The sequence below is a fragment of the Xiphophorus maculatus genome, chromosome 3 (assembly GCF_002775205.1).
Source record: "Xiphophorus maculatus strain JP 163 A chromosome 3, X_maculatus-5.0-male, whole genome shotgun sequence".
Lineage (NCBI taxonomy): Eukaryota > Metazoa > Chordata > Actinopteri > Cyprinodontiformes > Poeciliidae > Xiphophorus > Xiphophorus maculatus.
In genome coordinates this window covers 6967134-6992490 of record NC_036445.1, presented here as the reverse complement: position 1 = coordinate 6992490, position 25357 = coordinate 6967134, and the positions used below count along the sequence as shown (strand labels likewise).

Genomic DNA, 25357 nt, shown 5'->3' with positions numbered 1-25357 from the left:
CCATTGTAGAGCTCATTTAGAACTAAAGCCAGCTGACCAAATGTACTGGATCTCAGCTTAGTTTGCTAGGTAGTTTGCTAGCAGCTTTGCTGGGATTGCTAGGTGACTGGCAGAACCTGCCGATTGTGACGTTACATTATGGTTGTTTTTCAAACGGCTCACATTCCAAACACCAAAAATCTTACGTTATTGATAAAAAAAAATAGCTGTTTTTTTTTAAAGATGTGGACTATTGTTAAAAGCAATAGAAACCCAAATGTAAGTAGAAAAATCTACAAAATGTGAATTTTGCAAATCACATTCCCTTTAAAGAAATGTTTGCTTTATAACAAGCACAAATATCAGTAGAAACTAAGGTTATTTTTTTTTGAAGTAGTTCTGCAATAGAGCCAGAACCCGAGTATGACTTTCTTCAGTTCATCTACAGTGCATTGACTGCAGCCTTCAGAGTAAATTATGCACCACAATCAACAACACAAAGCATCTAATGGTAGACCTATGGTAGCATCCAAACACCTAAAGCCCATCACACAGCTTAATCAGTTCAGATCTGTGCTTTAAAATTCAGATATGCACTCTTTTGCATTGCAAATGTCAGGAAACCTCCCTCCCTCCCAATCAAGAAGACACGTCCTGGCAGAAGATGCTGTAAATGTAATTTTGACAGTGGGGGTAATGTTGGGGTGCAACATGTTGTTAGCAGAGAACAGGAAGTAAGAGCAGCGTGCGGTGCCCGAATGCACCCTTGTTTAGCAGTCCTCGGGCTTTGATCAACAACCTGCTCAATTACCACAGCTTATCTCTCAGGCGACGTCTCCAGGCAACTGAAGTCTGTCAGCAGAGGAGGTGGCGTCGAGCGGACAAAACGCACTCTGGAGGCCTCCTGTCAGAAGACTGTTGATGGAGGCACACTTGAATTCCTCAGAAAAAAAGAAAGTGAGACAGAGAATGAAGCAAGGGGGGAAAAGAAGTAGACCTTTTATTCTCTCTCTATATAAACCTTTTTACTGGCTGAACAAATTACATGTAGTTTTCTCCCATCAAGACATCCTGCGCCTTTTCATTTAGCTGCGTGGCTTTAAAATACAGTCCAGTCATTAAGTGAAGCGAATAACAGATGAACCTGGCTCGCTTCACTTCCCCATCTCCTGTAAAAGCTTCTACAAGAGCGCCGGGCAGAGATTTAGAGATGTGTATGTTTTCCAAAATTTGTCTAAGCTGCCTTAGATGTTCTGCCTAGACAAAGATAAAGCAATTACATCAGCTTTTAGTGCGCAATTAAAGTTATTTGTCTTGTCTTTATGTTCCTAGAAAATATCGGCAGTTTGCTTTCATTCAGGAAAATCATTGATAGTTACTCAGTTACGGACATAGAGACCTGGAAACTGCCCAGTTCAACCACAGTCTGGTGCCAGTTAGCGCCAGATTGTCTGTTGGTGCCGTTGGTCATAAAGAACCTTGTTCAAGGGCATTTTAACTCTCTGTAAAGTAACATTAAAGCAAGTTTTGTTTATTTCTGGCTTCAGATTTTCCACAGACAAGAGCTTAGAGTTCACATTTTTCCCCTAGCCAGTGGTCCTACTTTTATTCCTTCTCTTTTTATCAAAACATATAAAAGGGCAGGGTTTTTTTTAGTTTGCTGTACAATTCTGGATACCCAGAACACTAGCTGAATTCAGTAAGTAATTTCATTTTTGTTCATGTTTTGCACCCATTGTGACCTGCAATGCTCTGTTGGATTTCGAGCCTTTCTCTGTTCTCACTGGCATTTGACAATTATTAATCAATCACAAACACAATACAAGCAACCTTTCATTCATAATCTAAGCAGTAGTGCCACAAATAGCAAAATGCAACTTGTTAAAAAGTCTCATGAAAAAATAATTTAACTCATCATTTCCAACTCGAAACAATTTTCAAGAATACGTTGTTTTGTATTGACACCAACTGGGCAAATAGTAAACGACTTAAAATGATGTCTGCTCAAACCTGGATGATGAGGTGACTTGCAGGTGAAAAAGAAGAATTTAATCTTCCAAAGGATGTTAGGGATATAGAAGGAAGAATTGCTTTAGGGGTCCCTCTGTATCTGATGAAAGGTCAGTGTGTTACCTCCAAAATGACCTTTGCAGCATTGAACCAAGGGATGTTGTCTGTCTTGTCTTTGCGTGTAGAGTCAGACCACAGAACTGGAACCATGGCGTCTGCTCCCTCTATTGAGGCATGACACTTTTTTATGTCTGGGGAAACAACTCTGGGATCTGGATGGAGGTGGTGATCAACTGTCAAAACCTTGGATTTGGTAGAGCAGTGTGGCATTTGACCTCACCATGGAACAGTGGACCAGACCTTTACCACTGAGTAGTTGCTGAGTTTCCTCCATTGGGTGAAGGAAAAGTTTACAATGTCAGTCATGAGCTTAGTGCATCTGCTGAATCAGTAGGTTGGGATCCACAACTATCAGAGTAGACTTACATAAAATCATTACGTCTTTGCTTTTTTAAAATTCAAATATTTGTAGAACTCACTAGCAAGTGAATGAAATCTTCAGGATGTAAAACCACCATTAAAGTGTTCCTTAGATTATAAAAAACTAAAGACTGAGCGGTTGTGGCTTACAGTTGTCTCTTTAATTTCACGCCTGCTAGTTTAGTAGATTTGGTTCACTTAGGGACCAAAATTGCAACATTTGTTATATTTTCACACTGAAATGTGTCTAATGATCTAAACCAGGGGTCTCAAACTCCAGGCCTCAAGGGCCGCAGTCCTGCAGTTTTTAGATGTGCCATAGGTACAAAACACTGGAATGAAATGACTTAATGACCTCCTCCTTGTGTAGATCAGTTTTCCAGAGCCTTAATGACCTAATTATTCTGTTCAGGTGTGGTGCAGCAGAGGCACATCTAAAAGTTGCAGGACTGCGGCCCTCGAGGACTGGAGTTTGAGACCCCTGATCTAAACCCTTTGAAAAATCTATTTACACCTTCTCACTTGTGGGGGCGCTGCATCAAAAAGCACAGAAGGGAGCAATGCTACAACCTTTGAAGAAGACATGACCACAACTTCCTTTATCATTAAAAGTAAAAATGAAATGACATCAGATTTTTGCAGTTGTAGGAATTCTCTTGTTTTTGATAAAAGATGACAGGTGTTCTCCTGCTAGTGCTAGACTCTCACATTTGTTTTGGTTGTATTTACCCAGAATGCCCTGCACCATAGTCTGCTTCCTGCATTTGGAGTGGTCTCCGATCCGCTTGCATCCACATATGCATTTGAACTGCACCAGAGTTCACTTTTATCAAACTGAGACCTAGGGTTTTAGGCGGAGCAGAGTTTGATTACACATTCTCACCTTCCCAAACGAACCAGACGTTCTAGACAAACAAACTGCAGCTTGATTAAAGTGGACTAAGCAGGGCGGCTGTGAATGTAACCCTAGTCTAAATTGTTGCATTTGTCGGTGATTTCTGTTTCACCTTGAAATCTGTGACTTTCCAGAGCCACAGAATCAGTTTGTTATGCAAATAATTGACATGTCTAAAATCTCATCCTCACCACCCAGCGCATATAAGACCGTCGCAGACCTCCGTTCACAAGTGGCAGAGGGCTCAACATAGCGGTAACATCCTCTGGCTACTCTGAGCTGAACCTGGACAAGTCTCAGAAGACTAGTTTCAGCTGCCTGACTTTATCCTGCTTACAGGCCTGGATCACAGCTTTACTGTGATATTACCTTGTCAAGGTCTGACTATAAAGAGTTCCTACAGTACATGTAAAATTATTTGGGTGGCTAGGGCATCAATTTAAGAAACCCTGTTTTGCTGCAGACTCTTCTTTTATGGAGAAAAGTGTTTCAGATTTTCAGAAACTGCTGAAAGTTTAATTATTCCATCTGTCATGGGAAGACTTTGGGTTTCCTCAGGATGGGCCATAAATGTGTCACTGGACCACAGTTTTTTTTCTCTGACCTGAACCTCTTAAATAAGATGTTAGTTGGTAATGGATGAATGGAAAAACGTTCAAAATGTTTTGGAGTCGAAACGTTTTCTTAATTTAACAGATGTACATGTACTGTAAGTCACAGGGTAAATACCACTGAAGTCTCTTCTCACAAAAATTCATATGAAGGGAGTTGGATTTTTCTCTGGAAAAATTTAAGTTATCAGAGCATGGGTTATTAAAGTCATGAATAGACACCTGTTACTCTATTTTTACTTTAAGATGGAGAGTCTACATTATGGTACTTAGAGCTCATATGTAAAATGTAGGAATGAGTCATTTTCTCCTTGTTCTTTTAGTGTAAATTTTAAGGTTTGATGAGGCACTGCAACAATCAAACCCTTCAAGCCCACCTTACAAGCTGAGCAAGTGTCATCGTGTCCTGGAGCAGACTGTTCTCCTCGCCATACAGGTGTGATCCCATCAGTGTTTCTGCGAGAATGAGAGGCGGCAGAGCGCAGAAGGTGTGAAGGCACAGACAGTGTTTGTCTACAGTTTGCGACTGAGCAGGAAATTCTGCTCTGTAGGTTTTTATTTCCATCTGAAATGTTCAGCATTTGGTTTATGGGTTAAAAACTTCAATTTAAAAAAGAAAAACTTAAGTATTATTAAGCTACTAGGTTAAAAAATGAAGGTTAAACATAACTGTGAGGAATTTTTTTAAAATCTGATCAATAACAGCTTTAGCCTTTGTCTCAGAAATGAATGAATTCCAGTCTGAGCTGTCTGGGTGAATCTGAAAGCGCATTTTCTCTTTGCAGTTTTGTTCCCTCAGGCAAAACTCAAACAGCTTTTTCTTCACCCAAATAGAGATGTCTGGGTGACAGAAAGCAGTAAATTTTTTCCATTTGTTTGGCACAATAGTAAAGACAGTAACCAGCCTACACTTTGATCATCTGCTCTAGATGTTGCAGTCATTGCCAATTTAATCATCTTTTTTCTTTACCTGCATTTTTTTTTTGAGTTCCTATTTTAAGGCATCAACAAACAATAGATAAAGCTACTTTTTTAAAAACAAGAACTGGGTACAGACCACAGCAAGATATTTGCATGTAAATAATTTAAGCATCTGCTTGGAAATTACACCAGAAGAAGTTTCTAACTTGTGTAAATTCACAGTTCTGGTTCTTTCATTGGACTTTCCCATGTTCTGAGTTTTGGTCAATCTAATGGGAGTTTTTTGTATGAAACTATCAGATGCAGACAGTTATGAATATGACAGGAGAGCATAATCTACAGTGCATATGTCCTGCTTTTTTAAATCAAAGTTTTTTAATCATTCCACCTTGAAAATATGTAAATAATAGCGTATAATCAGAATTGTTGCAGCACAATGAGATGTTTGATCAACGTCACCTGCGTCAGCCCAGTTCGCCATACTTCAACTTTAGCTCTGTTAAGGACGTAAAGTGCAAACTTTTCTTTAAATAAAATCTGATGAAGCAGTGTTGGATATGGAGAAATGTGAAAATGCAGTGTGAAAAGAAACAATGCAGGGACGGAACAAAAATATGCAAGTGTAAATCAGTTTCAGTGTGAGAAGTGAGAAAAGCTGCAGGCATTCGGTAGAGCCACTGCGAGTGTACAAACATGTGCCTGTGTCAACGAGCGAATGAGTGATTAAGTGTATAAGTCAAAGGGGGAAGAGGTGAGTTTAGTAGATGTGTATGTGGGTGAGGAGGAAGAGAGGGAGGCACCAGCAGGCCCAGTGACTTTCCCACTGACTCATTAGGTGGGTAATTAAAGCACAAAGCTTTGGCCCCAGGGCTCCACAGAGCTGCACTCTGAGCTACAGCTGCTAATGATGGCGTTCTGGACCTCAGAGAGATGAAGTAAGAGAAAGAGAGAGAGGCGAAGACGGAGCCAAGGAAACATAGATTAGTTCTCACAGTGGGAGCATCGGCGGCTCTTCACACGGAGCGGGTTGAAAAGGGCGAAGAGTCGATGCTGTTCGGGATGAAGTGTCTCTTTTTTTATTTTCCATCGTAATGTATAGTCTAATGACGGGGTGCAACACAGATGTGTTCAACACAGCTTCCTTCTCTTAATTATGTGTAAATAACCTAGATCAATTCAGCTTTAATTTCAGTTTTGTGCTAAATTAGATAACATTATTATAGATAATAATCGTAATGACGTCAGTTGACAGAATTAAAAACTAATTTAAAGACCAAGTTTCCCTTGTTCTCACCCTCTTCTGTGCGAGATTTTCTCTGTTGTTAATTTCCGTCTGGAAATTCATGCTGCAGGACAACTTTAATGGAATTTCCATGAGCTTATTTAAGAGTTTCAGCGCAATGAAATTCAAAGGAAATCACTGTGCATACAATATGAATATCCATTTATATCCTCACACGTCTTAGTGAGGAATTGCATTAGAAGGATCAATTTATGTTGAATTGTAACTGGACTTCACTCTTATGTCTATGGTTCTTTTTAACATGTTCTCCCTTGTGGAGTTGCATTGTTTTATTTTCTCATTGTATGGATCAGCTGTGGGTTTAAATCTTACTTTCTTTTACCAGTAGTACTAAAAAAATATCTATATTAATTATATTGTTTATCAATGCATGTCTGTGTTTGAATTGTTCACTCTGTGCATCTCTACATGCCACCACTCTAGTAGTGGATAAGAGCAGGCAACTGTTTTTGCATTTCTAATGCTGCTTCAGTGACGTAGTTAATTACAGTTATGAGCTGATTACGCTCAAGTATCTGAAAGAATTTTATGATATAAATCTTTTAGCTGTTATAGTTTGCATTAATGCATCCACTATTATCACAAGTCATAAATCTCTTTTTAATTTTAAATATGTTAAAATTTTGGATTATTTAAATGTATGCATCCATTATGTCATGCTTTTCTGCATGATATCTTTCTATCTAAGGAATTAGGCTGCAATTAAAAGAATATCGAGAACAGAAAGTGAAAATGTCGGTAATTCATGGCAACTTTAAGCTTTTCTAACAAACCTGTGAAGACAATCTGCTTGCAGAGCTTACCTTGCTGCTGTTCTTTTAGGAAATTTGAATATTTTTTGTTGCATTATCCATAACCAGCTCCATTAGCAGAAAGTATATTTAATGAGCTTCAAAAATACAGATTTAACAACTTACTTAAAACCAGTTACCTATAACTGTTATAATGTTTTCTGTATTAGCTACTTTGTAAATTGATTTAAAATACTTTAATTTGACCAACATGTTGCTTTTTACTGGAAGTAACATAAATATTTTGGAGTGACCAAACCTGATGCCCATTTTTAATACAATAGAGAATCAGTGAAGGGATCGTTCCAGCTTTCCAGCCTCAAAGACGTGCAGCTCATCACTAAACATAACTTTCAAAATACCAGCAGGAACTTCAAAGAGCTGGCAAAACATTAAGGTTTGAGGGATTCATTTTAAAGATTCTGTTTTTAAAAAAAAAAAATTAATTGTAAATTGATTGTTTTACTAGTTATGTTTTGATAAATGCCTATCTCATTTTGAGAAACAAACTTGTTTTTTGAATGAAAATAACATTAAATCGAAATTCTGTCAAGAATGTCAATAGCTTTGGCTGAAAGCCACTAACTTACTGGCTGGAGCAACAACAAAAGAAACAAAAAACAACAAGATAAGTTTATCAATAAGCTATCACTTAAGTTACAAAGTGAGTTAAATTAATAAGAATGTTAGAGACCCTGGTTTTTACAATTTATGTAAGCCTTAAATTTTTTAATCTTTTCAGAAGGTCGACAGATGTCTTAACTTTTTGAATCAACTCCATTTAGTAACATTAAAATGTCTGGAATGTGGAGCTTTTTCTTTAATGCCATTTATTTTCTTATTAGTCAAAACTCGAGCAGGTGGTTCTGGTCTTTTCACCTGTTTAAAATGTTCAACTTTTGACATTTTGTTATTGTCAATGTAACCCTGTCCGTGTGAGGTGAGACCTCGCTGTTCCTTAGACTCTGTGTTGTTTTCTTTGAGGGTTGTTGTCGGAAGGAAACCTGAGGCAGGAATCGGACACACGGCGGTTGAGATCGTGGTTCAGACCGTTTATTCGGACCACTCAACAGCGCAGCGGCTTTTTTGTAAAAAAGCAGACGTTAGTTATTTTTCAAGTTCTTTGATTTAATGAAATGCACCTGAAATATCCAAAATGTTGAGCATTTATTTCTAAATTCATGGAGACTTTTTTGCAGGATGAGATGGGATGAAATGAGGATTATTTGCGGCATAGTAAATTTTATCACACTGGCTTATCAGAAATGTGATGCATCTGTAAAAGCTTCAGCTGCAGACTCAGTGGAGATAATAGACATTAACACCAGAAAATGCATGAAATAAACCTTACAATGGGAATTAGTAGCGCATGTGCATTGTATCCAGAGATTGTAGTCCTTGATGTGCTTGTTCTGGGTTCAATTCCCAGTCTCTGGCCATTTGCTAAATGTCGTCTCCTTCACTCAATTTTCTTTCAAATTACTGTTAAATTACTGCCTAAAAAAACTTAGGATGGCTCAGTAAACATTGGTTTCAACTCACACGGATTTTTCATTTCACCATCACAATTCTGATATCTTTCTCCTATTTGAGCCACTATCTTGACACTAAAGACGAGAGATGATAGAAAAATACAGAAAAATTGTCTCTCACTTATGGAGGCAGAAAAAGAGGTTAAGAGCTGAAGAGACCCTTCAAAGATTTTGCTCTTCTCAACTCAGTGGGGAATGGTTGTAGGCTTTTTTTTATGTCTTCTTATATATATTTTTTTATTTTTATGGCGGGAAGAAGCAGAACGAGTCAGGAGTGAAAGCTGCAGAGACGAACAGATTTCCCGCTGAGAGCAGAGGCTGAAAAATAGGCTAAATGTACCGAGGAGCCATGTGGATAAAGTCCAGACGGGTGAGAGGAATCAGAACTGAAGAAAGGCAGGAGGAAAAAAAGAAAAGAAGGAGCTTACAGACAAGTCACTGGTATTTCCATTTTGAGCCTGTATGAAGGCTAATGACTAAAGACGGGCTGCTGAGACAGAGCGAGGTTCCTGCAGGTGGTCCTCACAAGAGTGGAGAGCTCCTGGGGAGACTAAGGCCATTTTAATTGGACACTGAATAACGATATGACTGCCTCACAGAGAGATAGCAGGATGGTGCCTTCAGTTCCAAAGGGCCAATTATAGCATATTCATGTTGAATAGCCTTTATTAAGGATTTGTGAAGGAGCAAAGATTAGCATCAGGTTTGTTTTCGCTAATTTTTATTTCATTTTACTCTATGAGGCGGTGTGCCGGAGTGTGAATACAATCACTGTCAAAAGCTGTTAAGTACCAAATTAAGCCGGAAAGAATGGTCTAATTTCAGCATGATCTTTCACATATACAGTATGAGTATTATCAGCAGGAGGTAAGTACAGTATTCAGTCTTAGTTATGTCAAAATGCTCTGTTACTTCTGACTAGAGTAGCTGCTCCTCTGCATTGAGAGCAGAAAGCTTCTGCGGAACCATGGTATATATATATATATATATATCCATCTACCAATGATAGAAAGGCACCAGCAAGGATAAACAGGTGTAAATATAAACACAATACAGTCAAAAACCTATTTGATGCAGTACAAAATGATATCATACAAAATAATGCAACATATAATACCTCTTCCATACAACACATAAAATAAGGGTAGGATGCTAACGGGCTAATAGGTGTCAGTCGTTTTGTGCCGAAGTGAGAACGCTCATTACAGTGAAAAATCGTGATTATTGATTTAGGTTTTTCACCTATATTGATGCAGCCTTGCCCTCTTTTACTTTTGGATTCATGAACTGGAAACTGTGGGTTATAGGGTTTAAAGTGTCGGACTTTATTAATTCAAGTCATAAGATGAACATTCACATGAACCAAGGGCAAAAGGGCACATTTTACATATTTAATGCGATTAGCAGTTATGAATTAAGAGTGTTTAAAAGCTTTTCAAGTGGTTAACTATTTGCAGTGTTAAAGGTCATGCTGCTTTCCTACCAGATATAAATTTGTGTCCAACTCCTGTAGCGGCACATTTTTTTTCTCTCCCTGAACTTCTTATTATTGAAAAGTAAATAAATCACTCTGTTCCCTGTAAGAGCATGAACGCATCAGCTGCTAATGGAGTCGTTAGTATTATAAGAAACAAACAGTTCTCTAATCTTGATGAGACAAGGCAATCTAACCAAATAGATGTCAGAAAGGGGCAGCAGGATCAAAAATCAGTTGCAGTGGGTGGATAGATAATATATGCTGGTCTGTCCCCCCCCACCATTCCCACCATGCAAATGTGTTTGAACCGTTTCTCCCGGAGGCGGCGCGTTGTGTGTGTGCAGTGTGATTGCAGAGCTCCAGCGCTTCAATCCTTTAGCTTATTAATTTCATATTTACTCATTTATTTTTAAATGGGATGAGTGATGGAAATGCATCAGGCTGCAGCTCAGAGGTGCTTACATGGCAGACGGGTTTATGAAGGGAAGAGAGCCAGTGTCAGATTCAGGGATTCAATTCAAAGATACGTTTTTTTTCTTCTTCTTTTATTATTCATGGAAAGCAAGAATAATCCTCGGGAAAGTTGACTGAGCATGGTATGCTACTGTGGCCCCCAATGTTGAAGTTTTGCTTATTCTGCTAGAAACCCGGGCAAGCAGTTTTATTTATCCTAGACACCTGCAAAACTGTACAAAAGATTTGAACCACTGTACTATACAAAGCATTGTACTTTGTAAAAGAGACTTTCTTCAGTAGTTCTTCAATATTTCTGAAGGTTTTTTCTGATTTATTTCCTCCAGTTTTTTTTTTTTTTTGCTTATCATTTCCAAACAACTGAAATATTTTAACCTTTAAATCAATAATCCAGTTTGAACCCCAAATTGTGTCCTGGTTTCTGGATCTTAGTCACAAAGCAAGTCAATTGTGAAATGGCAGGTTATTTGATTAATGTAAAAATTGCTGATGTCTGGCAGACATCTCATTGCATTTCCTGTTTACCTTTTGAATTAGGCAACTAAGGACTGATGTCAGTTTTCTGCACCTTCAAATCAAGTATTATTGTTGCTGCATTTGGGTAACTGCTTGGATTTCATAATAATTCATGTATTTTGGTTTTCTTTTCTTGTCTTTTCTTTGTTTCAATGCAAATGCATTTCTAATTTAAATATAAATCAGAAATAGAGGGATTTGCCTCACCTCTTTTTCCTTGGAGCTTTAGGATACACAATTATCTGATGTAAAATAAAATCATTTATATTCATCTCAGTGCACTGGTAACCACTTCCACAGTATTGACTTTGTTGTGATGGTATTTGAATGTAGATAGCATGAAAATCTAGACTTGCATTGAAATATTGCTGCATCTAAATACTCAAATCTAGAAAATTTTAGTATTTGTGAAAAAGAGACTGATTACCTGCAGAAACCTTTCTTTTAATTGGACACAAAAGTCAGAAATCAAATTTATCAAAAGCCACTTTGCTCAGGTTTATTTGTCTTCAACAAAGTAATGACCATGTTGGATATAGATGCTCAGAATATTAATGATTTTGGTTTCCTGGTTTGGCTTTACAAAATAATGATTGCTTTCTCAGAAAGGCCTACCATAAAAACACAAATAAACCCAAGTTTGTAATTTAATTGATTAATGAAACCACATAAAGTGTGGGGTTTATCTAGAGACTCATAAAAATATTGCTGCTGCAGCTGCTTTTGTGATGCGTCAGGTAAATGTTTGGACAAAAGTGGAAGGTGAGCATCAGAGAAGTCATTTGAGCAGCTGTTTTCTTATTCTGTCCTTTAGTTGAACCCTTCTGTTGCATATTCAAACCATTTTCATCTTCATTAGAAAATCGACTTGCACAGATGCCTACAAAATGTTTGCTAACGGTTTTCTTTTCTTTTTATAATTTGCATCTAATTATCCACCTTTTTCTGCTCTTTGATGTTTTCACTTGTGCAGATTTAGGAAAGGGATAACAATGAATCTGACCTTCAGCTTGATGTTCATAAAACACAAATAAGTCTTCCAATAAGAAGAATTTTGAACTTAGGTCTAGTTTTTGGTTAATAACAGTGCAGTACAAATGTGCATGTCTGATGTTTAAAATGTTACAGGATAAAACAGCTCAGGATCATAAAGCGCATTTGCTAATTTGTACCCTAATATGCACCAATGTTTTGTCCTTTTATCTATTTCAACTTTTTATATTCTACCTGTAAACAAACCATTTGCTTTTCCATTTGTACTTAAATAGTTGCTTATTACGTTTGTCTGTGTGGTTAAGTATTTTCACAGTTTTAAAAATAGTTTGCAAATGCTGTAATTTTTGAAACAACACAATGTTGTGAAAAAAGGATTTACCTCTTTTGTTTCCTTTTTCTTTTTGCTTTTCTGACATACTTACATGTTTCATCTCACCAAACAAATGTTATTGTTAAGCAAAGATAACCAGAAGTACAACATGTAGTTTTACATTTAGATTTTATTTATTAAGGTTAAAAAAATGATCAGAACAGAATAACCTCTACAAACAAGACGATATGATCTGATAGTTTGTGACAACTTTCAACGAGTCTTGGAGGAATCATGCTCCTGTTTTCTAACTTAGCTGCTCTTGATCTTAAAGTCTCTAATTGATAGATGGACATTTTCCACCAGGATTTTCTGACAGAGAGGCAAAGTCATGCTCCACTCAATAACTTCAAGTCATGGGGGATCAGATGATGTTTTATTTCTCTGTTATGTTAATGCCAGATGAAGTGGGACGTGCCTTAACTGAGGTGAAAGAGGCCTGAGTTATTAGTTATTAGTATTAGTTATTTTGTCATATAGAACCTGGGTGGTTCAGATAGTGTTTCTTTTCGTCTGGTTCACTTGGGGAGGTGTGAACGAACAATCACACTATGATGCGGACAAAAAAGGTGAACTCTTGTCTGCCTAAAAACCTAGATCTCAGTTCGGTTGAAGTGAACTCTGATGGTGTTAAAATGCATATGTGGATGCCAAGTGGAGACTGCTCCAAAAGAAGGAAGTGGACTTTAGAGCATGGCATTCTGGGTAAAAGATAACCACAACAAATGCATGTGTGTAGGGCTGGAGGAAGAAATGGCATGTGGTGTTTTGCCAAAGACAAAAGAGAAATCCTACAACCGCTAAAATTTAATGCCACTCCATTTTTGTCAATTTTTTGTTGGTCTCTTGTCTTCTTCAGATGTTTTTGTGTCGTTTTCTTCTTGATGCAGCGCCATCACAGGTGAAGCAGGGAACAGTTTTTTTATTTTTTTTTTAAGGGTTTGGTTTGTTTGACACCATGCAGTGAGAAAGAGAACCGCACCAGCTGAAAAATGCAACAAATGTTGCAATTTTGTTCCCCAAACAGAGTCTACCGGACTGTCAGGCGTGAAAACGCCATAAATCATCAGCTGAAAACAGTTTGTTCAATGATCTTCAATGCTTACGTAAAAGACAATGACATTATGGATGAATGGATGGAATTAAGTTATTTTGACTTAAAATCTATAATGGAGAAAATACAGTTTTGCTGCACTGTCAACTTACTGTTTGGCCCCCCGAAAAGCATTTTTTTTCAACATATTGTGAGCAAAACACCAAATTTTAAAATTGCTGGTTCATGGTGATGACAAAACATTGCCCTAGGGGAAAGCATTGACGTGCAGTTGGTACCAAGTGTCCCGTGACAGACCAAAACTACAAAGGGGTGGAATAGTGAGGGACAAAATTACCAGCACCCTCGCAGTTTCAGATCAAAAGATAACTGCATATCACAGAGAGAAAATACATCCTGTTGGACACAGAAATCATTCTCTCTTTATTCATTCACTCAGACATCCCCTCTGTTTTGTCTCCTCCTCTCTGTTTAATGCTTGTGTCTGTTTGATGGCTTTGCACGAACACAAGTCTCCAGAAAACCAATTTGTTGGTTGACAGCCAGAAGACCTCCTCTCTACCCCTCCCTTCTTTTCCCTTTCTTTTCCATTATTTGGCCCGAAGTGATTTGTTTTTGTGAGTTTAGAGCTCTTCTCTGCTGATATGCACATGAATTTTCTTTCAAGGTAAACAAAAAAGATGGAGTGAAGTAATTGGGTGCCAGTTTGCCATGTAAGATTTACCAGGCTGACTCCCAGATCGACCAGAGGCTCCTCCAGTAGGTCTGAATGTATGCTGTTGAAAACAGCGCTGACACTTCCATGGACCAGCTAATTTACTCTCATCTGCACAAACAAAGCGATTCTCCTTGGATAACATGATTTTAGGGCAAAGTAAACATCCTTAGAACAGCATTCGATTCAGAGAAACTCAGCAGAAGGCGACACTTTGCTCTGGGGACAAAGATAAATAAACTTGTGTGATAAATAAATGTAGAGCTTGTGTATTTAAGGGCCTCTGGAAGAGATTATTAGGAGCTCACACAGTGATTAAAACTAAATCAAGAAGTCACCAGCGGGTGCATTCCCTCTGCCTAATTGAAACCATTCCTTATTTACTCATCTTAACCATCTGAGAGCCGGCAAATCAGTTTCATTTTCCACGTACAGTATCTACCACCTCAGGAATCCTTAGATGTGCAGGAGAATCCCTCGGGGAACAGGATGGGGCGTTCATGTCGAACCAAAAGGAAAGGAAAAGGCGAAATCGCTGATCACAGAGGGATTAATTCCATTTCTGAAGGCAGGCAGCAGTGGAGGGAAGCAGGGTGAGAGGTAGGAGGATGATCAAGGGGGGAGAAGACGAACACATTTCACCCATTTCAGTGGCGGCCTATTTCTTTGTGTTAATTCCTCCATGCTTTTTAAGTTCTAAAGCTGCTGCATTGTGGCTCAGTAGGATAGAGTATGATTGAGAAATTTGGAGGAGTATTTTTAGCCGAAGAATTCGCTCAGCCCTGAGGGAACAGCATATGATTTCTCTTTCATGCTCTCACTTTGGTGGTTTCACCGTAAACCTCAGGATTTGTAGCCGTGGGGAGGAGTTCAGACTGAATCAGCTCTGTATCCACTGCACAGAAAAGCTGCCTCCTGATTGGCACAAGTACAGTTGTTCCAGATAACCTCGTCTCTTCAGCGTGGCTGTGGCAGTAACACACCACTGTGTTACAGTCTGCAGTGTCACACAAATGAGTTTTAGTTGAGACTGCCTCAAAGGCACATGTAAGATGTGAGGAGAAAAAGGGTCAAAATAAGCTCATTTCCAAAGACCTACAGCTGTGATCACTAGATTACCGGATAAAAGAGAAATCAGGAAGAGATGAGCTAGGAAAAATGCTAATTATTATGTAATGCAAAAAGCTGCATATAGGAGATTAATGCGCCCCCCAAACTAAGCGTGTTAGCTTTCAGATTTGTTTAGCACATTTTAATTTGAACATTTTATGCATGGAAATATCCTATTTATGTTTTCATGACCCAGTTAAGCATAAAATGGTGACAAACAAGTCTAAAAAGTTTTCTGAGGAAAATATATTCCAAAAAGACCACTGAGTATTAAAAAATCCTATCCTGTTTCCCAAACACTTTTATTTCCTTTTTTGCAATTTACGATGTGTTGAGGTTCTTTATAACTTACAACATAATTTAATTCAACCTGCCACTCTGACACCAACCCTCCTTAGACAATCCATCTAACCCAGCCTGTTGGATCAAGCTGGGTTAGAAGGTTTGGAAATTGTTTAAGTTTTTTTTTTTTAAAGATAATATGACTATCAAAACCTTTGAACTCACCAGGTTCTTGAAACAAGATAGTGATGTGAATGATGAAGCAATTATGTCTTTTCACAATAATGAAAAGGTAATACTAAAGACTAATTCACCAAAAACGACTTCAGCATTTATTACAAGGTCATCATAACTTTCTTTGCGTTTTCCAAGCAGGTTCCCCTGTCCCACACAGCGATCTTTTGTTTCTTCAAGTTGATTGTGTCCATGTTTTGATCAAACCAAAACTTTATGAATCATTAAATTTTCTGACATTAATCTGGATTAAGATCCAGCATGTTTACTACTAATTGCTGGTTTGCATGGCATCACCATGCCAGAGTAGACAGTTGTCTTGAATCTTGCCAGGGATCGTATGACGCTCCTTATGTGGTTGATGTTGCCAGTACACCTTTCCATCAAACTGTAGCCTTGTGATTTTAGATAATTCTGATTGTTCACTTCCACTCTGCATTGGCATGGAAGCAGACATGCTGCTGTCAGCAAAGACCAAGGAGTCAAAATATTTCAATAGGTTCTGTTGCGCTACAGATTGGTTATTTGGATGGTTCAATTTGCCTGCATTCAACACTCGTTGCTTTCTGTTCTTTGAATTTCCCAGGTAACTAGTGCTTTATCTCACTGTTACTTTTGTTCTTGGAGATGATGATAATTTGGTGCATTCAGGGAGGGAACATCTGACTCAGCATCTCATGGTTTTGCCATTAAAAGATATCCTACCTAATGAATCACTTCAACTTCTGTTTGATTGCCATTAGCAAAGTTCCTAGCCTTTTACAGAGGTATTGAGAAGTTGATTGAATTTTGTTTTTATATTTTATACTATAAAAAACATCAGTCACCACCCACCTTCCAAAGGTCTCTGCTACTTTATGATTAGATAGACATTAGATAGACAACAACATAAAACTAGACTTGTCTTTGGTTCAAGCACCTGTGGCTTGTAGCTTGATGCAGAGAATTTGCACATTCCTCTTGTTCATGCATGAGATTTCACCAGGTAGTCTGATTTCATCTCAGCATGCCCAATATCATGCATGTTAGGTTAGTGACACATTTGATTAGGTGCATGTAGGGGTGTGCAAAGTTGCTTTTCTGGTGCATTGTGGCCATTGGACAGATTAGGGACCAGTCCAGGACGAACCCCTACAGCATCTCCTGACTACAGATGGGCAGCATTGGGTATGCAAATCTGGTCGTTGGATTTCCTGTGGCCTTTATTGCCTCGTTGTTCTTGATTACTCCCATCTGTAAAGGAGTGAAAACAAAAACATGCCTTGTGAGCTCCGTGTTCAGAATTCACCATGTTTTCTGTGGCAAGTGCACAACTTTTTAACTTGAATGTAGTTATTTTTTAAATATACACTTTATTTCTTTAAAGTCGATGTCTTCTAAACTGGAAAACTATTTACCGGGTAACGACAGCATGTTGTACATCACCAAATAGTAACATAAATATTCGCTGATATGTAGAAGAATTTTAAAGAAGTTTGCAACAAAGAGTTTTGTCGAAAAATACTCAAACACAAACAACAAAGATTTTAACATCTAATATTATCAGGAGAATAAATGAGGACTGGCTGACTGATCTATATTTGGAGCACGAATAGCTCGGGTTGCATCGTGGGAATAGAAAAATGCAGACTGAGCATGGACCTTTCACATAAAATGTTCAAGTTTGTTTATATAGACGCTTAAAAAACACTTTCCCAAAAAGAGGCCAGAGGCTGCTTTGTTACAGCTCGACTGTTAAACATTTAGAGAAAACATTTATAACAAAATATGACATTATGAGAATTGTAGGACTGAACAATGTGGTTTATTTGACTGTAGAAGTCTACAAGAGCTTGCACAGTTGCATTATCAGTCAGATTAAGCCATGTTTTTGCAGTCACTGACCTCCCACTGAACTTTAACACATTGACTTTTCTCATGCGTTGATACTTCTCATTCTGTATAGCCTCATTGACTCTAATTAGCCTTTGCGGTATTTTCCATGTCTTGTGACAGCACGTAGAGACAACCAGACTTTCTCTTGCTGCCCTCCGCCCCCTCCTCTGTCCTCTCTCGCTCTACATCCAGCTCTTTGTCTTGGCCATCTCTCATGAGCCCCAGCTGTTTGGCCTGCAGTAAATGTTACCACATACAGTGAGCTGTGGGATCCCAGCCATCATGCTTCTGGGACGGAGAGTAACAGCTCCCCATGTTTCATCTTTGTTTTGACCTCCTTTGTGGTTTCTCCACTATTGTTTTTCAATGTGCTTCTTCTTCCCAGCATTAGCTCAGTTTTCAGTTTCCTTCAATTTTTGAAACATAAGCATCACACCTTATTGTGCATTTTACTATATATCCAAAATAAAAAATAAAAAAGCAGAAGCTGTGTGAGGTTTGACGTAAAAAAGGTATTCATTGACTGACAAGGCCATCGTCAGCAGTTGTGCGCCATAGGTTTTCATTGTATGAGAAATACAAAACTTGTATAGAAATTGGATATGTTTGTCTTGTAAAGTGCTTTTAGGAAACATTTGTTGTGTGTTGATGCTGTATAGATAAACAGACTTAAGATACCAATTAAACAATGTAGTTTTATTATAAACCTTCCCATGTGTTTGAACATTTTAATAAATATGGGAATAAATCAGAATCTAATAATGCATTAAAGGATAGAATAAGCTGGTTTGACTAGAACCTCATTTTCTCCTACTAACATTTTAGGAGCAAATAGCTAATAGATGAAAACAACAAATATCACTTAAGAATTGTATTTTATGTGGAGTACTAATGAACAGAGAGTGGAAATCATCGAGAAAATCCACTTTTCGAGTCAAGCTACCAGCTGGTTCACAGTGTTTTCTATTTTTACCCCGAACTTTGAATTTCCAAGCAGGAACTTCAAAACAGAAAAAAGGAGAGAAGAGACACCTGCTGAAAAAAAAGAAGTTCAAACATGGAAAGTTTAAGGTTCCCCACCAGTCTGACATTGGCTTCCACAGATAAATTAATTTTGGAATTTGCAGTAATTTCACCTTCAATTGTTTGTATCAAGTAAGTCAGTAAATCAAGGGTATATTGTGTGAAGAACTGCACACATCTGTTTTTTCCCCTTTGAACTGATTGCAGTGCTAAACTGGTTTTGTTATTTCCTGAACTTTCTTTTTCCACTGCAAAAACTTGACACTCAGTGAAAAACTGATTATTTCTTGCAACCAGGTTTAGTCAGTTCCCATTTATTATTCTGTGAGCAAAACATAACCTTGACCTAATTCTTACCTTCCTGGTTTCTGGTTGTTAATAAATCAAAATTCAATGTTTAGCTCGTGTTTTTAGTGCTGATGCTGCCGATGAGAATGAACACAGATGACTGGAATGTAAAATGTTTCCAAATATGCTGCTTGTTTAATAAATAATTTATTATATTAATAAATTAAGCTGGGGTGTCTGCAGTGATACTAAATTTGATATAAATAAATTGATGTCTTATAAAAAGCTGCAGAATGGAAACTCGTGTAGAGGTTACTGAAAACACAAAAGCGTGAAGAGAAAAAGACGAGAAGTTGTGTTAGGGAAAAACAAATGGATCCAACTATGTATGCATTTTTGTGTTGCAGTGAAAACAAACCTTAAAATCAAACAAGGGCTTAAAATTAATGCACTAAACAGGAAATATAACATTCCTGGAAGAAATGTTGCGTTTACCTTTCCCTGGGAAAAATAAAAGAAATGATTTACAAAAGCAGAGATTGCTGCATTTAAGCAGAGAAGAACCAAATATTAACTACGACCACAACTGACAGATTTACTGTAGAAATTCAAACAGAGATCCATACATGATGAAGGTTTTCCATTTGTGCACCAAATATTGCTGCAAAGGACATTTTAAAGTCAGTCTCCATAATTCTTTCTCTTTGTTCTGGTTTTTCCAGGTGGGACCTCAACACTGCGTCTCTCATCGGTGCGGGAGCTGCCCGATCAGCTCCAGGAGCTTTACCAGCAGGGTTTCGTCCTTGCGGCCGTCCATCCATTTATCCATCCCTGTGGTCCGCAGTCCAACAGCCTGCAGCACCAGCTCTACCGGGCCATACTTGTCCGAATCAATGACGGGTAAGATAATAATTCCTGACCATTAAATAAGTTCTGCCCCAGGGCAGGAATTAATATGTAATGAAAAAATATTATAAAAGCATCAGATTCTGGGCAGTAAATTGACTAAGAAGTGCAGACATTTGAATAGATTAGTAGGGGTATTTTTCTGTGGATGTTTTTTTTTAATATGAATAAGTAAAATAATCTACTTCTTCTTGTTCTTTTCTATTGTGTTGTTTGAATAAAGCCTAAAATGTGAAAAAGCTCCCTTAATACAAGTTATGCTTGGTGAGCATTCATAAAAGGAAAGAGATTAGTCTACACTACAAAGCATTGCTGTCATAAATTGCTTTCATATATTTAAAAGTGAAACTTATACAATTTACCTGACATGTTTTAGTTTTGTGGGATTTTCCTTCGTCTTTGGAACGTCCATCTCTGCATAAAGTTTTAAAGTTTTAATTTGTTTTGACACTGATGCATTGTGTCAAAATGATTTGTGAAAAGTCCAACTACTCAATCAGAGGTTAATTTTTAAATTGCTGTGCATTTTTGTAGTATGAGTGTGCGCAATCGTAAAAACCTGCTTAGATGCAATATTTGCAATTTTACATATATTTCCATGCATTCACACTCTGTATCCCAATAACATATTTGGCCAACTGGGTGGATTTTCACTCATCGATTTCTCATCTGAGGTAGATTTTGGTGTCCAAAGTAGTGAAGATCATTGAAATGTTATGATGAAAAAGAAAGTCAAGTGTCTGGAAAATGTTTACTTTTCTGTAAATGTATATTTTCAATATCCAGCAATGATGTTATAATTGTGTCTGTTATCTATATCATGCAAAAGTTAGTTTTAATTTAATTAACTAAACTATTCTATTAATATAAAGTTTTCAGACATCTGAAGGAAATAGTTCAGGGTAGAGACAATAGAGAATAAAGATAGAGAACATTTGAATGACTTTGATAAATGACTTAATTTGTCCATTTCTGGGATGAATTAATTTAACTGATGTCTCCTTCTGGGATGAAGTCCTTCACAGATGTACTTTTGTTCATTTTGTCATATTACAACCAAAGTTTTCAAAGTATTTTGTCAAGACTTCTTGAGATAAGCCAACCAAAAAGAAGTGCTCACATGTGAAGCGAAGCAAAATTATAATTATAGGCTACATTATAAATTTTTTTACTAAATAAATCTATAAAATGTAAAAGCAATTTGTATTCAGCCCCTCTATATTAATATCAAGCCACATTTGGCTGCAGTTATAGTTAAAACTTTGTTGGAGTTTCCCTCAACCAGATTACATATTAAAGACAAAGATTTCTGCCTTTTCATTGAAAAAAAAATGCTTAACTTCTCTCAAAGATGGGGAGTGTCTGCAAACGTTAATGTTTAAGTCTTGCCACAGATTCTCAATTGTATTTCAGTCTAGAAATTGACTGGGGAAATCGAACACATTAATTTTCTTTGATCTACACTCCACTACAGCCCTTCTGGTCAGTTACTGATCTATTGTTTTGCTAAGAATCATTGCTTCTCACATTTCATGAATGTTTTTTTTTTCTGTTGTTCAGTCAGAAAAATCCTCTTACAAAAGTCATTATACATATAAATATAGTACCTATATATCAACTAAAAAGCTTCATAAGGTATCCTCTCTGTAGTTTTCAATAGCTCAGCATCTAATGTGCAATTTTTAAATGTAAATTGTTCAAACCAGTATATGTTTCATTCCAGGAGGGAATTTAGAAATGTATTTAATTTCATTTAAAAAAATTAAAGATCAATAAAAAATATCTCCTGCTTAATTCAATACATATCCTGTTATCAGACAGGCAAAAGGTGAAAACTGAAGTCAGAGGAGCCTCTTTAGGGGAACATATTACACTAAACAACAGGCCTGCCCCCCGAGGCAAATATGTTTCTGAGGCCTCAGACGTCTTAGCTGCACTCCTGGGAATAAGACCTTTACAAGAACAAAATAATGAAGCCATTACAGTCACTTAAGACAGCATGTTGAGATTACTAATGTACCTTAATTGGTGTCATTATGCAGAGAGGACTTGGTGGGAATCAAATCACAAATGGTCTAAAAATGTTATGCTGCCTGCTTGGTGTCTGACATTAGCCCCAGAATAATGACTGTGTTCAGAGCTGCTGTGTTACATATGAATAATTACTGCTTTATTAGTACCACGTGAATACAAAGATTGTCCTCATCCCTGTGAACAACCAGGAGAGGTCAGATGTTACTTCACAGCAACAGAACATCTGTTTGCAGCTCAGGCAGTGGTCCTGTCGACCATTTCAGTGTCGGAGTCACTGCCGTCCCTACAAATACGCTCTATCGCTCAGTTCAGGCATGATTTTAGGAATCAAGTGTGTGGCACTTTAATTTGGGACGGAAGTCAGGGAGAGAAAACATTGGTGCTACTAAAGGGCAGCAAGGTCATGTTTCTCCCTGATCAATATCTGTCTACACATTTGAAAGCCTGAGTGTAAAGTTAAAGACTACAATTTGTTTGAATGTCATGCATTTTCAGGAACTGAACTATAACAAGCAAATCAATTTAGATTTTAAGGAGAATATCCAATTTTTCTATGATGGATTAGCAACCTGCTTATGATGTACTCTCTCTCCTAATCACGGCCAGAGCTGAAAATGTACTTTTATTTAATTTTAGTATAAAGTATCGTTACTCTTACTTGAATAAAATTTCTGGATTTTCTACCCAATGAATGAAAAACAAACATATTTTAACCAAAAATTCACCAGACACAGAAACACACTTGCAGTTTTTGTTAAAAGTTCATAAGTTTTCTATTAAAAGAAACAGATTTTTTGTCTTTTAAATACCAACATTCCCACTAAACTTTATATTTTGGTCTGTCTGATGTCATTTTTAAATATTAAATGATTGATTATTTGATCAGTTACTCAGAACTTGAGTAGACTTCTTACCAAATACTCTTTTACTTTTACTTGAGTAAAAATGTGTAGAAGTAGTGCTACTCTTACTACAGCAAATGTCGCCGGGTCCGGGAGTCGAACCCGCGACGGCCGCGCCAAGAACTCCAGGCCTCCAAACATGGGTCGCACTGTCCCCTACGCCACCACGGCACGCCCGTTTTTACAGGTTTGAGCAAGCTTGTGAAGCTATTTTGCATTTTAGTGAGTTGTACTGGTGCAGAGCTATCAAATAAATTTATAATGCAATACATTTATGTCTGTGTTTAAAAGAATAAACATTTTAAGTAAATTCAGAACTGTTATCGGCTGATTCTAAACCTCAGATATCTGTGTTGTATCTGAAGTGATGAAAAAATGGATTGTGCATCTCTGCTTTCTTGTTGGTCTGTTACATAGCATCCCAATAGGAAACAATGTAGTTTGTGGGTTTTATTTGACAAAATGTGAGAAAGTTTTGCAAGCCACTGTCTGTGCTTTTACCTAACTTTGATGCCCCTTAGCATAATTGAATTCAGTGCAATCAGATTCCTTGGACTGAAATTGCATTCCTGATTTCCAGCAAACTGTTTATGTAGCCTATTCACTGCTGAGAAAGAAACCGCAAACCTACTGTTCCCAAACTGCAAAGACACTCCAGAACTTCAACTCTTTCTCCCACAGAGACAGAACAGTAATGACTGAAAAACCAATACCTGATATTACAAGCAACCAAGAGTGAAAGGCGTAATAATACGAATCTCTGTGCCCCAACAGTTCTGCTGCAACTGAGGGGGATCAGGCAGGAAAGCATGAAAAGACTATAGAAAAGGCTTATTGTGGAAGGAATTTATTACTTCTCCCTCTGAAGAAATAATAATGAAAGCTGGATCAGGAATGTGCTTCAGGGGGTAATGAATTTGAAATAAAATAAAGGAATATAAAACTTTGTTGATCCTCTTGAAAGAGTAACAGTAACTCAAAAATAATTTAACATAGAAAAAAGAAACAAGCTCAGCCTAAGAGCAGTGAAAGTAACACAGTAATTTATTTCTTTGAGTAAATGTGTATTACTAGGTAGATGGAATGAGTAATTGCTGAAATAAAAACCTTCATCTCTGCTGGTGTTTGCAGCAGAAATCTGGACTTATTTCAGTTCTTCTGCAGAAAGTAGTTCCTTGTTATTTTTTTCTACAGCACTTGTGTAGAGGGAGAAACATCCTTCTGGGTGTGAGATTATTCATGGCAGCAAATGACAACTTAATTTGGGTTTGTCAAACTCTGTGATTAGTCATTAATTTTCCCATAGCTGAGCAGTGCTCAGTATCTGCAGGGCATTTCAAAATGCCCTGCTTACTGTCAGTCAACAGAGTCTGGGAAGTACTCAAATATTATTGAAGGCACCATAGTTCTTTATGGGAATGTCAGTTCTTAATTTAGAAAATTTCTGGAAAACATATTCATGGGGGCAAATGCAGCTACTGCTCAGAAAGAAACTCTAACATATGGCAATTCAAGAATTTTGAACTTTGGTTATAATCAAACATCTGACAGAGCTAAACTCATATTTTCAAGAGCATCCATTTTCGTTTGAAAGTTCACGTTAAAAACTAATCTTGTTTGCCCTTTAGTTTTTTTGGATTGAAAATCCTCAGTTCTGCAGAGCTTTCCATTTAATTATCAATTTAACAAGTTCTAATAAGGCAGCTATAATGTAATAATATAAGAGTAACTTTTTGAGTGATATGGGGGCCAACTTCAGAAAAGTCAGCTACTTGTTGCTATGGAGACTCCCGAGGAGCAGAGGGGTAGAGGGAACCCTTAAAAATGCAAAGAAGATTTTAACTTTTAAACAAAAAAGTGAATACAAGTCATAATGCAAAACTTTTTGAAGCAGGAGAAGAAGAAACTTATGAAAACTGATAAAAAAAATTTATTCAGGACCTATGACAAATTTAAATCCTTTCATTTTCAGTCTTTGGGAGAAAATTCAGGGATTATTTATTATAAAAATGTCTGAGGAGAATTATGTGCTTATTCTCTGTGTTGTGTAAATTAAGGGTAGGTCCTATAGAGAGGGAAGACGCACTGTTTGAAGGAAGACAAAATACTTATTTTATGAGATGAAAAAATTGTAGATGTGGAGAATTAACAAAGTAGAAAGTTTAAATCAAAGGTTTACTGAATATTTCACAGGTTCAGAATCTGACGTTTGAGTTCAACTAGAATAATCCGTATTGGAAAAATAGGATAAAATATATCTAACTTTATCTAGGATTATGTAAAAACTATACAATGATCAACTGTCTAAATTAATCATGGTAAGAACAATTCTATCTACAATTTAACTTTCTGAGACCCATTTAGAGTTTGTATTGTGCTTCTGTTGTAAATAATGGGTCTCAGAAAAGGGCTTGGATTTTTTCAAATCTGCTTGTCAAAAATCTTGTCAAAAAAAAAAAAAACACCGTAAAATTTGTCACTATCAAAATCCTACTACTATACTCTATTTTTCTGTTGGCTGAAAATTGCAACAAAAATTTTGACTGTAATGATTTTCATTTTAAAAAAGTAAATAGATC

At 37.2% G+C, this 25357-nt stretch overlaps 1 protein-coding gene across 3 annotated transcripts in view; it reads left to right on the top strand.

Moving 5' to 3' along the window:
• Positions 1-25357, top strand: part of LOC102217667 (raftlin-like) — a 141389-nt gene that overhangs the window by 41083 nt on the left and 74949 nt on the right. For all 3 annotated transcript variants that reach the window (XM_023331039.1, XM_023331038.1, XM_023331040.1), the window contains one exon: positions 19659-19836. In XM_023331039.1, coding sequence (XP_023186807.1) covers positions 19659-19836 — 178 coding nt within the window. The remainder of the gene's footprint in view (positions 1-19658; positions 19837-25357) is intronic.